Source organism: Epinephelus fuscoguttatus, linkage group LG5 (assembly GCF_011397635.1).
Source record: "Epinephelus fuscoguttatus linkage group LG5, E.fuscoguttatus.final_Chr_v1".
NCBI classification, from domain to species: domain Eukaryota; kingdom Metazoa; phylum Chordata; class Actinopteri; order Perciformes; family Serranidae; genus Epinephelus; species Epinephelus fuscoguttatus.
The window spans coordinates 2,105,636-2,119,447 of NC_064756.1; the positions used below are offsets into that span (position 1 = coordinate 2,105,636).

At 45.6% G+C, this 13,812-nt stretch overlaps 1 protein-coding gene across 1 annotated transcript in view; it reads right to left on the bottom strand.

The window, feature by feature from the left end:
* Positions 1-13,812, bottom strand: part of col4a4 (collagen, type IV, alpha 4) — a 59,483-nt gene that overhangs the window by 6,961 nt on the left and 38,710 nt on the right. The window contains exons 25-46 of the mRNA XM_049577584.1: positions 13,498-13,681; positions 13,312-13,380; positions 12,594-12,701; positions 12,445-12,513; positions 11,849-11,998; positions 11,547-11,708; positions 11,041-11,208; positions 10,817-10,960; positions 10,565-10,672; positions 7,590-7,768; positions 7,340-7,403; positions 7,111-7,185; positions 6,745-6,852; positions 4,991-5,098; positions 4,415-4,486; positions 4,156-4,284; positions 3,965-4,072; positions 3,724-3,879; positions 3,115-3,363; positions 2,735-2,851; positions 2,437-2,625; positions 136-419 (exon numbers count right to left, since the gene is read on the bottom strand). Of these exons, the coding sequence (XP_049433541.1) occupies positions 136-419; positions 2,437-2,625; positions 2,735-2,851; positions 3,115-3,363; positions 3,724-3,879; positions 3,965-4,072; positions 4,156-4,284; positions 4,415-4,486; positions 4,991-5,098; positions 6,745-6,852; positions 7,111-7,185; positions 7,340-7,403; positions 7,590-7,768; positions 10,565-10,672; positions 10,817-10,960; positions 11,041-11,208; positions 11,547-11,708; positions 11,849-11,998; positions 12,445-12,513; positions 12,594-12,701; positions 13,312-13,380; positions 13,498-13,681 (3,000 nt within the window). The remainder of the gene's footprint in view (positions 1-135; positions 420-2,436; positions 2,626-2,734; positions 2,852-3,114; positions 3,364-3,723; positions 3,880-3,964; positions 4,073-4,155; positions 4,285-4,414; positions 4,487-4,990; positions 5,099-6,744; positions 6,853-7,110; positions 7,186-7,339; positions 7,404-7,589; positions 7,769-10,564; positions 10,673-10,816; positions 10,961-11,040; positions 11,209-11,546; positions 11,709-11,848; positions 11,999-12,444; positions 12,514-12,593; positions 12,702-13,311; positions 13,381-13,497; positions 13,682-13,812) is intronic.

A 13,812-nucleotide genomic window follows, 5' to 3' on the forward strand; every position in this document is an offset into this window, starting at 1 on the left:
AATTAAATTGTGGTGGAGAAAAGGCCCAGAATGAGCACCATTAGCAGTAGTAGTTCTGTAGTAGTTGTACTTGTAGAACTGCAATAACAGTATTATTAGTAGCATTAGCAGTAGTACTTCCACTGCAGTACCCACCATGAGGAAGGAGTATCCGGTCCACAGGCTCCTCCAGCTGGGGGGGCATTCTGGCTGGTTGGAGGTCTGGCTGTGCAGAGCGACAGGTGCGGAGGGGGCTTCACACACCACACAGCGGCTGATGTGATCTTCAATGGAGGCTCCGCCCACTGGTATACTAGGGACGGCTGCCGTCGTCGACAGCCAGTAGGATTTGTCGTTACGACTGGCGTAAGAGCAGGTTCCCATGTTACAGGAGGAGAATGGCATGGTGGAAAAGACCCGCATACAGGACCCAGCCTGACCTGGAAATATTAAAATATAGATTACATTTAAATCATTTAACAAATCAAAGGTCTTTGGTTGGTTTGAAGCTGTTCTCACAAAGGGACATTATAGTGTGTAGATGTATGTAAGCCGTTCTATGGGGGAAAACATTGAGGAACTCTTGAACCCAACTGACGTCACCCATAGAGGAAGATAAACAGAAAGACTTGGGTTAAGACCAGGTGTGGATGACATTCACCCTGAGATGCTGAAAGCTCTGGACATTGTTCTGTTTCCTTGGATAACTATTCAGTACCTTGTAGAGTTCGGGACCTGTGGACTGGCAGATCAGGGTGGTGGTGCACTGCCTCCTTGAGAAAGTTTCTGTCAGGCTGCTGACAGGAGACCCTGCGTGATTGTTGTGATCTGCATTCTGTCCTGGTCCTGGAGTAGTGGACTCTTGCAGGGATCCTGCAGAGGTCACGGGACTTTGTCCAGTCTAGGCTTGTGTCGGTTTGAAAATTTTCCAACGGGTTTGATTTAAAGCCAAATATCTAACCGAACCGATATATCAAATTATATACCTAATTTTACCACAGGGGTGGCATTTGAGCTATTTTTCCCAATAAAAGCTCATTATAGGTGTAATGTGCTTCCAATCCACTAGGTGGCGATAATGCTGTATTAACCGCCAATACACACAAGGATACACAAGAAGAAGAAGAAGCAGAAGGACATTTCTCTCGCAGCAGCAGCAGACAGCTGAACGGAGCTGCGGAGTCCGCGGAGCCTCTGAGACAAACTAAACAAAACACTGGTAGGCTCCTCCACTTCATTTAAAAACATACATAAACCTTATTAAGTTGTCATAATGCATGTTACAATGCAAGATAAGTTGAATATAGTCCCTTGACACGCAGCAGGATGAGGGTCACCAGCTAAAAATCTGAGGTACTCACTGGATTGTTCCCATCAGATTGAGAGCGAGTCCTTGAAGAGTTAGTTAGTCTGACATTGTGTCCACTGTAACTGGTATCTGCGGGGAAGGGGCCTATCCCAGCTGACACTGGGCAAGACATGGGGTACGTCCTGGACAGGTCGCCAGACTATCACAGGGCTGACACATAGAGACAGACAACCATCCGCGCTCACATTCACACCTACGGACAATTTAGAGTCACCAATTGACTATCATGTCTTTGGACTGTGGGAGGAAACTGGAGCACCTGGAGGAAACCCACGCTGACACGGGGAGAACATACAAACTGTTTGAACTCCACCTTGGGTTCAAACTAGGAACTTATCGCTTCTGTCACGGTCACCAATGTTGGTATTCATCCTCATTCCAGTGGTGGTTCCAGCACACCACTTAAACACAGCTTGACATTGACATCCTTGTCGTTTTTTATTTCAAATGTAAACCGCTGTTTGATGTCACAAAGCCAGTTAAAAAAAAACCAAAAACAAACGTCAAACAGAGCTCCGTGGAGTAGGTGGATATCAAGGTCTGGACCTGGACAAGTATCTTTGGGTCTAGTCCTCCAGTCAGGGTCAGATGGAGTCAGACTGTGGTGGTTCAGAGACGGCTGACCCTGAAGGTGAAGCCCTGGATTCTCTGCTCAGGACCTCAGCTGGGGTTCTGGTCTATGGGTAGAGACTGAAATGTCTGAAATGTTGTTTTTTTTATATGTGAGAAGTCCTACTAAAAATAGACGATAGACTCCTTTCCCATTGCTCATAGCAGACAAGTATGCCTTTCTGATTTGTTTTTTTTACTGGTGTGTCGGGGTTGGTGTCTTGGATGCACCAGAAAACGGGGTTAGTGAACAGTAGAAAGGAGCATGGAGGGCGGTGAAAATTCTTTCAAACTTGGTGCTGACGGATAGTGATTGCATCGTGGCATAAAAGGAAATCAGCATGTCATGTTTCCATTGCTGCCTATTGAAGCTGGAGCCTATGAATATGAGTCATTTTTCTCTGGAATAAATGCCAACTGTAACCTTTCCCATCAAAGGAAATGAAAGGGGTTATTGTATGCGTGTGCTTATGTGTTACCCAGGTCCTGAGTGTGAGCCTTCTCCTGACCCTCCAGGTACAGCAGACTGTATCCGATCCACAGGACCCTCATGTTTAGTGGACAGGAGGGTACTGTCGTTGATTGGCTGTGCATCACCAACAGGAAGCCCGAGTTCAAGTTTTTGGTTGGTCCAGGAGGACCGGGGTCACCGCTCGGACCCTGATCACCTGAGACACAAGGACCAAAGAGAGTTACAGCAACAGAACAAATCTACACAGGTGATACACAACAACTCTAACAACCCCAGACAACCAGACAGACAGGTGGAGGTCTCACCTTTGGCTCCCACTATTCCATCCTCCCCTTGCAGGCCTGGCACTCCTCGGTCTCCATCTAGACCTGCGGGACCTTCAAGGCCTATCGGTCCCTCAAGCCCGATGTCCCCCTTCCTACCTGAAACACACAATCAACCACCTTAATTATCAGCTGCGCTGATACTACACCGGATGGTAGTAGTTTCACATCAGAAGGTTTTATTTTGAGAGTTTAGATCTGCTGTCCCTCATTAACCTAACTACCCTGAAATGGCTCTGGAGTTTATTGTATTTGGATGACTGTGGAGAAATGTGTTCTTCTAAGCAGAAGTTAAAGACCAGAAAACTTTCTGAATGGGTCATGATGATTCATCATAACCCCGTCCACCAACCGTTTCTCACCTTTTGGTCCCACCCGGCCGATTTCTCCCTCGACGCCGACATCTCCAGGCTGACCAGGAAAGCCAGGAGGTCCTGGAGGGCCCTGTGTTGCGGGAGGATAATCGGGGCAGGGGGAGACACGTCCCTTCTCCCCCTTTGGACCCATAGGTCCTGCATATCCCTTTGGTCCTGGAGGCCCACTTGCACCAGTGCAACCTTGAGGACCCCGACTGCCAGGTAGTCCCATCAGACCTGGAGACCCCCGCAAGCCTAATCACACACACAGATGTAACTAAGTGACAGTCCATGATGAGGTGGCATAGCACAACAAAAATACAGTGGTGGGGGCTGAAGTGGAACACAGAGATTTGAAGAGACAAAGATCAGCTGGGTCAAGTCCTGCTCCATGTTTTAGAGTGTGTCCCTACTAAGTTAAACCCAGGGTCCACTTAATTTCATACCTCAGGTAACTGCAAATATAGCCTAAAGCTTCAGAGGTTTTCCTATGCTTGGTGCTCAGGTACACCTACCATTCAGTTCTGTTGGGTTGTAAAGAGAATCTTCTCTGAGTGAAGTTCTGTCAGCAGCTCTTCATTTAAAGATATCTCAGTTACATGAAGAGAGTCTGACCTTTAACTCCTGGATTTCCAGGGATGCCTGGCAGTCCTCTGGGCCCCGGAGATCCTTTTGGGCCAATGGGCCCCTGGCACCCAATAGCCCCATTGTCCCCATCATCTCCAGGCACGGGAGGGTTCGGACCTGGATCCCCCATCTCACCAGCACACCCTGAAACACCAAACAAAGGTCAGAGGTCATGCATTGTGATTTATCTGACTTACAAGTTTATTAAATCTGAAGGTTTAAGTCTGACCTGGCTCTCCATCTGGCCCAGTACAACCAGGATCTCCACGAGGCCCTGGGATTGGACTCTTACAGTCTGGTCCCATTTTACCTGGAGGTCCCAAAACCCCTGGAGGTCCTACAACACAAAGTTCTGATCTTAGATGGATCACTGCTGGTCTGACACATCCTGACCCTGATGGGAGTCACACTACTACACACCTTTGGGTCCTGGTGGGCCTGTGGGTCCTGGTGGTCCGGGCTGGGAAGGACCCATGGGTCCTGGAGGACCTGGAGGACCTTTATCCCCTGGAAGACCATTAGAACCTGGAGGACCCGGCACACCCAGACCTAAACAGAATAACGGGTGTTATTATTGTGATGCTGATGTTTCATCATCATCATTTACTTGAGGTTTGTATGTTAGTAACTGACTTTAGCTTGTTTAGTGTTTGTTTTTGTCTATGTGAGAGTCTCATACCTCTGGTCCCCATGTCCCCCTTCACTCCTTTCAGTCCGTCCAGTCCATGAAGTCCAAGTGGTCCAGGAGGACCTGATATGGAAAAAAAAAAATTATAAAAAAGCAAACAGTCAGCTTATTTCGGCCACCTCAGACACATGTGCACTGCAATCTGTCAGGTAAATATAATAAACAACAGTAATTTATTGGATTTATAATTTATAGTAAATTCAACTGTATCGAGTATCACCGCATCACAGGAACGACTTATCTGGAGCTTTTATTTTGACAGGCAGCTTCAGATAGCAGGAAGAGGAGTGACGAAACGTTATTTACATGTGGCTGAGATCTGATCACAATGTCAACCAGTTTCAGATGTGGTGTGGGTTATAATGTGTTCTGAGTCTTTTCCTGATCCAGATCAGATTTCCAGATACACATCACATGTTTAAATCAACCTGGAGATGAGGTCTGGATTTAAAAAAAAATAGACTTCCACCTCCTCTGAAGGAAAGAGACTGGAGTTAAACCTCTTCCCTTTACGAGACAATCTCTTTGACTTCTAAGACGACAGCAGCTCTGGGTTTGAGTTCTGACCTTGGAGGCCCGGGGAGCCCTGCGGTCCTGGTGGACCATCAGCACCGGCTTTACCAGGAAGACCTGGAAGACCCGAACGACCTCTGGGACCTGAGGGACCGACCACACCTAGAATAAAGTAGATGAACAGACAGGGTTAAGCAAGTTTATGCTCTCCGTAGTGTTCCTAGTGTAAGGCTTGTGCGCTAAAAAATTATGTCAAGAATTACAGGACAAGATGTTGGTATCAAAGTGTTGTGGTTTCTATTTGTAGTCCATTTGTAGTCTGAATAGTACTGACCAACCACATTTGAACATAAGGTAAACAGTCCATGCGAACAGGTTGAACATGTGGGCTGAAATGCAATCTCGGAACCCTTCGGCTATCATCTGGTGAGTTAGTTTCAAATTAGCTTTTTAATTTTTTTTATCTGCATTCAAACACAGTTAAACAGATGAACTCAAATGTAAGGGCCACAGAGGAGGAAGTCTTGACTCAGACATCTGCTGGCTACACCAGCTAAACCTGAAATATTGGCCCTCGCCACCACAGGCTTTACTGTCATCAGACAGTAGCCAGTTCAAAAAATTGCACCTCTACAGACATCTCTACGACTGTTCATTGAGAGACCACACAGACAGTCAAATGACCTTAAATTCTTGGAACGAATTAGCGACGACAATGGGGAATTATGATTACAGGAGTGGAACCTGGTGTGAAGGAGTCTGATAGCAGCTGCTAATCCTCTACAATCTACTCTAACTTCAGCACGTCACCAGATTGCGGACTCTGCTAACCAGTCAGTCTCATTCAAGCCACTTTGTTAACCCTTGACCATTGACTTGCTTGCTAATACCCATTGCCCTGTGCCCGCAGCATTGTCCTGATTTGACTCCGGCCTCCTGCTCCACTCCTATTCCACCTGATTACCACCTGGGATCACATCAGCTCTCCCCTGTACTGGGACACCTGCTCACTTGAAAACCACCTGGATCTCATCTGCTCCACTCACCACTGCTCCCCGAAACCACTCTGCCAGCTCCCCCAGCCCAGCTTCCCTGCTTCACTTCCCTACCTCAGACTTTTGCCACCCAGGACTCCTCCACTCATTTTATAAATAAATTACCTACTTGATCCTGCTCCCAGTCTGTGTCTGCATTTGGGTTCATTAGACTAGTTTTGTCACAAAATGTGGTATGTAGGTGGACTACTACTTTTGCCAGGCAACCTACTTTACCCGTAACGTTCTTCTGGTAACACTCCACTTTGTGCTTATCCAGAATATTTTGTCTGTACACCCCCTTGTGTTATGGAGCATATAACAACAAACACAATGTTGAACATAAATGCCGCTGTTTAAAGAAACAGAGGTGGAAATACGTTCCAACCACTTAGAATGACTGAGTCTCCCACTATGTTTGGGGGCGTGGCTAGGACACACAAATGAAGGCCAGATAAAAAAAGCACTGAGGGGGGTGACATTACCTGTAGCCAGCAAAATTGCATTCAGCATAATTTACATTTGTTTTTAACAGACACAATGTTTTCATTGTTCAATTGTTTCTTCTTTGCCGTACTCTTGATCCACGTTAATCTGTCATCAACAGCACTTTCTGGTGTTTTCTCACATTAACAGCTTACCTACAAAGGCAACCATTCCGACTGACCAGCTATCGGCCTTCACTGGTTTTAAATAGCAGCAGGTCACATGACTCAGCTCATGTTAATAAATAAGGGTGTAAAGACTTCATAAGGTCCAGGTGAGCTTCTGTACCTGGTTCGCCCAGGTCTCCCTTCTGGCCTGGATCTCCTTTGCATCCTTTCTGTCCCGGAGCCCCGTTGACACCAGGTCGTCCGGGATCTCCTCGAGGTCCAGGAGGTCCTGGGAGAGAAAAACAGCTGATTGATCCAGAAACTCACCTGATGGTTTCATCAGTTCCATCACAAAACACTCAATTAAGATCAATAACAGATTATCTCGTTTGAGCACTAACGGACTTCATTTATTCAGTTTGGAGTCAACTTTAACCAATATTAAACCAACACAGTCATGTGTTTGGATTTTACTTGCTGTTTATTCACATCCAAGCTGCGGATCATCTTTATGCCGTGTTTCACAACTGCAAATCCAGATACTCACCTGAGGGCCCGAAGTCTCCAGGAGGCCCCTTGTCTCCAGGTGGACCAGAACAACCAACAGAGTCTCCTTTATCACCTTAAAATACAGATAGAAGCATTACACACCAACCAGCACAGATCAGAGGGAAGGAATCAAAGATGCAATTGTTGATTTTGCTTTGGATTTCATGTGTGAAAGGTTAAAACATCATGGTGGTGGGTAGGGTTAGGGGTTCGGGGTTAGTTGCTACCTTTGGGTCCAGTAAATCCTTGCCGCCCAGGCTCTCCATCTTTGCCCGGACATCCCAGGTCACCCTGCAACCAGAAACAAACAACAAATCAAAAGACAGTTCTGATTCTTTGATTCTAATATATAATTCTTAACTTCTGGACTTCTTTAATGGCTCAAATACACATTCAGCATTTACACTCCCAAAGCCCAAAGTCTGTTAGGGATTCTGTTAGTGGTGTTTAATAATGGTTTGTACAAAGTCCTCTTACTGGATCTCCAGTCTCTCCGGGGAAGCCGATGAATCCTGGCTCTCCTGTACGTCCAGGCACTCCACGAGGTCCTGGTTTGCCATAGGGCCCTGCGGGTCCTGGGAGTCCTGTGATGCCTGGGGGTCCATTGACGCCTGGATAGCCTGGCTTACCGGTAGCTCCTCGCGCGCCTTTATTTCCTGTAGCGACAGAGTGTTTGAGGTTGACAGCTCTATTCTCCTCAGTAAGCTTCAGCAATGGGCGGATATAACAGGGACTGCCATTGACTCATTTGCCTCCTTTTTGTCAGACAGAAGTTTTTCTGTGATCATTGATCACTACGTCTCCTTGTCTACTTAGTTAGTGTGTGGTGTACCCCAGGGTTCAATCCTTGGTCTGATACTTTTCTGTCCTTTTAAGTGCATGTAGGGGTTCAAGCCTGAAGGGCTGAAACACTAATATTTTTGCTTTGACTTCTTTTTTGTCTTCAGAAGTGTTTTCACAAATTCCTGCGATATGGTACATCGTACTCACATAGTCAAATGAAAGTTGTGTGCAAATGCTGCTTAACATATATGATGCCAACTGGCTCGATGGGAGGTGCTATAACTAATGTGAGAAAATTCTTATTTTGAAAGGCCATGCCACTCACACTGTAATTCCAACTTACTTGAAATTTGTCACACAAGTGCAGCTCATTGTGTTTTACAAAAAACATGCACGAACCATTACAGTCCTATGGTTAAAATGTCCACCATTTTGAATTTTTTTGAAAACTCATTTTTGACATCTTATCCTAAACCACATATTCAATTTGTACCAGACTTTCTGTGGATCATCGCTGGACCAACTTTATCAAAAGTTATCAAAAGCTTGTGGATACCTGTAGGGATGAGCGAGTACACCACTATCTGTATCTGTATCTGTATCTGTATCTGTTCAACCATCTAAATTATCTGTATCCGTATCTGTACTCGGAGCGGGCGGGGCCTAAACCGGAAGTGGGCGTGGTTCAAGTGGAACTGGGTGGGGCTTAAATCAGTACATTATTTTAAGTCTGAAATTGATATGGATTGACCTGACTGTGTTTTGAATTTATTGACCGATGAACTTTAGCATGGGCGTGGCTCAACACATAAACAGACCTAACTCCATAACTGTTAAGCCAATCATCACAAAACTTGCAGAAAATGTCTAAAGCTGTAGCAGGAACATACTCTGAAAGTTTTATTCATGTTCACCACTAGGGTGGCACAAATGCAAAAAATGGATGTGGCACTGCACAAATCAGACTATAAATCAGAAATTGTTTGTTTGACCATCCCAAAACTTGCAGGACATTTTAAATCATAATGTTGAACCACATGTGTAAAATTATTTTGACATCGGTCAAAAGGGGGCGCTGCAGCGTTATTTTGATTCCTATGAAAAACACATTGTTGACATCTCCTCCAAAACCATAGGTTCAAATCATTCCATAGTTTCTGTGGATCATTATTGGGCCAAGCTCATCAAATGTTATGAAAAGCTAGTTGATATCTCAATGGGTTTTGACTTTAAAAGGTGCCGTGGCTCAGCACATAAGTAGACCTAACTCCAAAACCGTTAAGCCAATCATCAGATACTTGTAAGATATGTCCACACACGTACCTTAAACATCCTAAAAGTTTATTCAAATCGATCACTGGGGGTGCAACAAATGTGAAAATGGGCATGGCAGAACACGAATCTGACTATAAATCATACATTTTTCTCTCTGATCGCTCTCTCTAAAGTTTTAACCACTGGTTTTACCCTTTTTGTATCTCTCCTATCTATTTATTTCTATTCTATTTTATTTATTTATCATTCTGTTCTATGGATTTTAATCATCTTTTTTGTTAGTTTGTCCTGTTTTGGTTGGTTTGCTTTTTAAATATTTTATTGTCTTGTGTCTGTGTCATTCCAATTTTGCCATGTGAAGCACTTTGGGCTGCATGTTTGGATGACATGTGCTATATAAATAAAGTTGAGTTGAGTTAAAACTTGCATGGTTTGTTAAATAAAGTTGAAATACATGTAATTTTAAAATCGTTCAATAGGGGGCACCACCAGTTCCAAACAACTGCAGTGGCCTTTCACAAAATTTGGCCATTAATCACTGACAATTTGTAAAAACATCACCAAAGTTGGTGGATATTTTTAACTAGGCCATTGAAGCATATCCCAAAAATGTTTCTGTAACTCACCAACAGGAAGTGACAGCATTACCAAAGAAGAGTGAGGCCAAGCACAGATATGGACATTAGTAAGTGAGCATCTGTCTGATCGTCAAAAAACCTGTTGGTTATTCTTAATGCAGGTGTCATAAACTGTCGAAGGTCTTGATCCTACCCAGCTTTTAAGTTTAAAAGGTCCATGCTGGCTTGAACCTTAGAATTGCCGCTTGTGGCTATAGTCTTGTCACTGTTATGCAGACAATACACTGCTGTACGACTAAGAGCTGTCAAGGACTGGATGTCACATAACTTCTTCATCATAGGCCCTGAGAGCTTTTCTGATAAAATACAGCCATGTATTGGTGCTCTGGCAGCTCCTACAGACATGTATGAATGTTGTATCATGACAGCAGCAGAAATAAGACAGTAACAGTATTCAGTTTTGTGCCGATTAGTGTTAATAATTGTTTTGCATTTTGATTTAAATACTTTTATCATCTTATTTCTGCTGCTGTCATCATACAACATAAATGCATGTTGATTTTGTCAATTTCCTGCAGAGACTGGGACTCAGTTGGAATTCAGAGCTGTTTTCAAACTTACTACAGCTGTTTCAAAGTTGTCTGTGATAATGAGTCCAAACCTTTAAGATCAGCGTTCAGGTGCCTAGTGTAAAGATGTGTCCAACTTTCATAAAGTGCCTGAATGCAGCACTGAACCTCTGATCTAGGTTATGACCCAGCCACTTCCTGTGTGACATCACACCCTGACACTGGTCTCCTCTGTTACAGTTCTGACCTCGTGGTCCAGGAAATCCGTTGAAGCCCGAGGGTCCTTCTCCTCCTCTTCCTCCTTTGATGGGGATAAACTTAGTCTCTCCTGGAAGCCCCGGGGCCCCTTTACAGCCTGCAGGGGGACACACATGGGATCCATCATGTTTCACATGCGACAGATTTCACATTGAATAAAAGTTTGACTCATTCATCACATTTACACTGGCAGTTTTTCACGAAACTGTTGTACTCCAAGTAAGTATTACTTAGTGCGTACCTTTCTCTCCTTTCTGGCCCTCACATCCTGGGCTTCCATCTCGTCCATTCACCCCTCTCTCCCCTGTCCTCCCTGGGGCTCCAAGGGCCCCAGGCAGTCCAGGGGCCCCTGGCCCTCCTTCCTGGCCCCGGGGCCCCATCAGACCTGAAACAGACGGTTGGTATTTCTGTGAATCTGTCGTCAGAAAACATGTAAACACAGGTGTTCTGGTGGGAGGTGCTCACCTTTTGGACCATTGGGCCCCGGTAGTCCAATGTCTCCAGTGGGGCCAGAGGGGCCCTGGAGCCCTGGGTACCCCGGGAAACCTGGAGTGCCTGGTTTCCCTGGAGGGCCTTTAGGGCCAAAACCTGGAGGACCCTTCTCCCCGATCGCACCTTTCTCCCCTGGAAAACCTGAACAGAAATATGACGTCTTAAGTAAAGTACAGTTAAATAAAGTACACTGAAGTATCGTATAGTACAGTGCAGTGCAGTAAACTACAGTGAAGTAAGGTAAGGTAATGTACAGTGGAGTAAAGTACATTGTAGTATAGTTAAGTGGAGTAAAGTACAATGGAGTAAGGTGAGGTAAAGTACAGTTAAGTAAGGTAAGGATGAAGGACAGTGTAGTATAGTACAGTACAGTAAGGTAAGGTAAAGTTAGGTAAGGTAAGGAGGAGGAAAGTACACTAAAGTCAAATTAAGATCATTGAAGTACAGTAAAGTGAGCATCTTCAGGAGTCAGAGTTTACCTGGGGGTCCTATGGGCCCCTGAGGGCCCAAAAGGCCTCTGGGACCAGGTTTTCCTGCATCACAGAAATCACGTGTGGGCCCCTGGGGGCCACGTTCACCTGGGACCCCATCATGTCCTCTCTGGCCCTTTGGTCCAGGGCCCCCAGCCAGACCCAGGAGTCCTGGACAAACACAGGAAATAATTCTGAATGAATGAAACTGAATCTATCTGATGATTCTGTTTTTGCTGCTGCAGCTGTTATTCCATTCTGTTCTACTGGACCTGATGTTCAGGTCCTGATATTCAGGTCCAGTACTTCACCTGGTAGTCCATCATTGCCGGGGGGGCCAGGTACTCCTTTAGGCCCCTGAGAGCCTGGTCGCCCTGGGAAGCCAATGGGTCCTGAGGGCCCGACAAAAGAGTTTCCTGCTGGGCCCCTGAGTCCAGGAGAGCCTGGGAGCCCTGGAGAGCCTGGTATACGGACAGTTAAACATATTGTGAACACAGCTGATAATAATGACATTAATCCAAAACATCTGAATCAGTGAAGATCAGTGATACCCCGCTTAAATCAGATCTCAGATCCCCTTCACACCACTAACAAACCACTCCAGACCAGGTCCTCTAAAAGGTCTCTGTGATGCTGTTTTGATCGAATTGTGATTGTCATGTTTGAATCTGCCCAAACAAATCGCACCAACAGGAAAACCAACCAGAGTCTGATTCAACCGGACTAAACAACATGCTGAAAAGACACTTAAATGTGTTTTCATGTTTGAAGTGGTTCAGAGAAACAAGTGAAAATGTTGGTTTCATCTGGACCTTTGACTGAGGTCAAACTACTGAAATATGAGGTCATAAAGGTAGTCAACAGGCGATGACAGTCTAAGTCACATCACAGAGACAGGTGACTGTACCTGGCTTTCCGCCATAACTATCGCCTTCACGTCCTTCTTCTCCGGTATCTCCAGTAATACCTGGAGGTCCTGCAGGAGGAAGAGAGGATCCTTGTAGAAATAATGTAAAGGAAAGGTGTTACAGGTGTTTTGCAGGTGTGATCCAGTACCTTGTCGTCCAGGTAGTCCAGGAAGTCCAGGTTGTCCTTTGTCTCCTTTAGCTCCATCAGGTCCAGTGATGCCACGAAAACCTGGAGGACCCGGGAGTCCTGGGTAACCTGGAGAATAAGACAGGTGGGTGGGAGGTCAGACAGACAGGTGAACAGTGAGTCCAGCCTATTCTTATTTGTAAGTAGTCAAATACCGCCGCTTTGACAGTGATTTGGCATCAAACGTCGGTGCTAAAAGCCACCAGTGTGTAACATGGCTGAATGGAATCTTTTACGGTGATTACGGTGATTCATGAAAGATTCCACCAGTGGTGTCAATTAATAATGCAGCTGGACGGCACCAGTCGTGGCAGTAGGATACACCGCTGGATGCTGTCAGTGTGAAACGCTGCCATTAACCTTATATAAGAAGTCCCTATAGAGCGGGTGGGAGGGGAGGTGAATAGGTCCAACAAACCCCAAACTTTCACCCGGGAGCCCAGTGTTCGCTTTCTGTATGAATGTAGAGCTAAACCATGATGTTTTTTTTCTAAACCGAACCAAATGTTTTTGCTGCATGGTGTAAATTGACACGCCGTCCTGGAACATCAACAGCAAATGCAGTTGAATGGCACTGACAAAGCGTTCTCATCCCAACTTGTATAATATCGCTATTAGACGAGTTGGGATGAGAACATGTTGGCGAGTCAGACAGACAGTCTTTATAGATGGTGTTTACCTGGATTTCCAGGGTCCCCTTTCTCTCCGGGGGCGCCAGGGTTTCTGGGTACACAGGGCAGAGTATCACCTGCAGGAAGGGGAGGAGTCAGGGAACAAATTGAGTTTGGGAGAAGTAATGAACCGTGTTGCTGGAGTTTGTGTTTACACAGTCCTAATTTAAAATCAACTTCAGATTGATCTCTACCTCTAACCCCCTTCGGCCCTGGGGGGCCAGGGAGTCCTGAAGGTCCTGGGTCACCAGGGGCCCCACGCTGTCCTACTGCTCCGACTACACCTCGCCCGGGGGGGCCTGAAGGTCCTGGTAATCCCTTTGGCCCTGAGAGTCCTGGGAAGCCTCTGTCTCCAGTAGAACTGGCGAAACTATCACCCTGAGAGGAAAACGGAAACATGATTTAATCTGATGAGAGACAGAACAGCAGGACCAGAGACAGTAACAGTGTGAAAATGCTGTCAGCGCTCGCTGAAGGCTGCAGAGTTTCACCGTAGAACAAACAACATT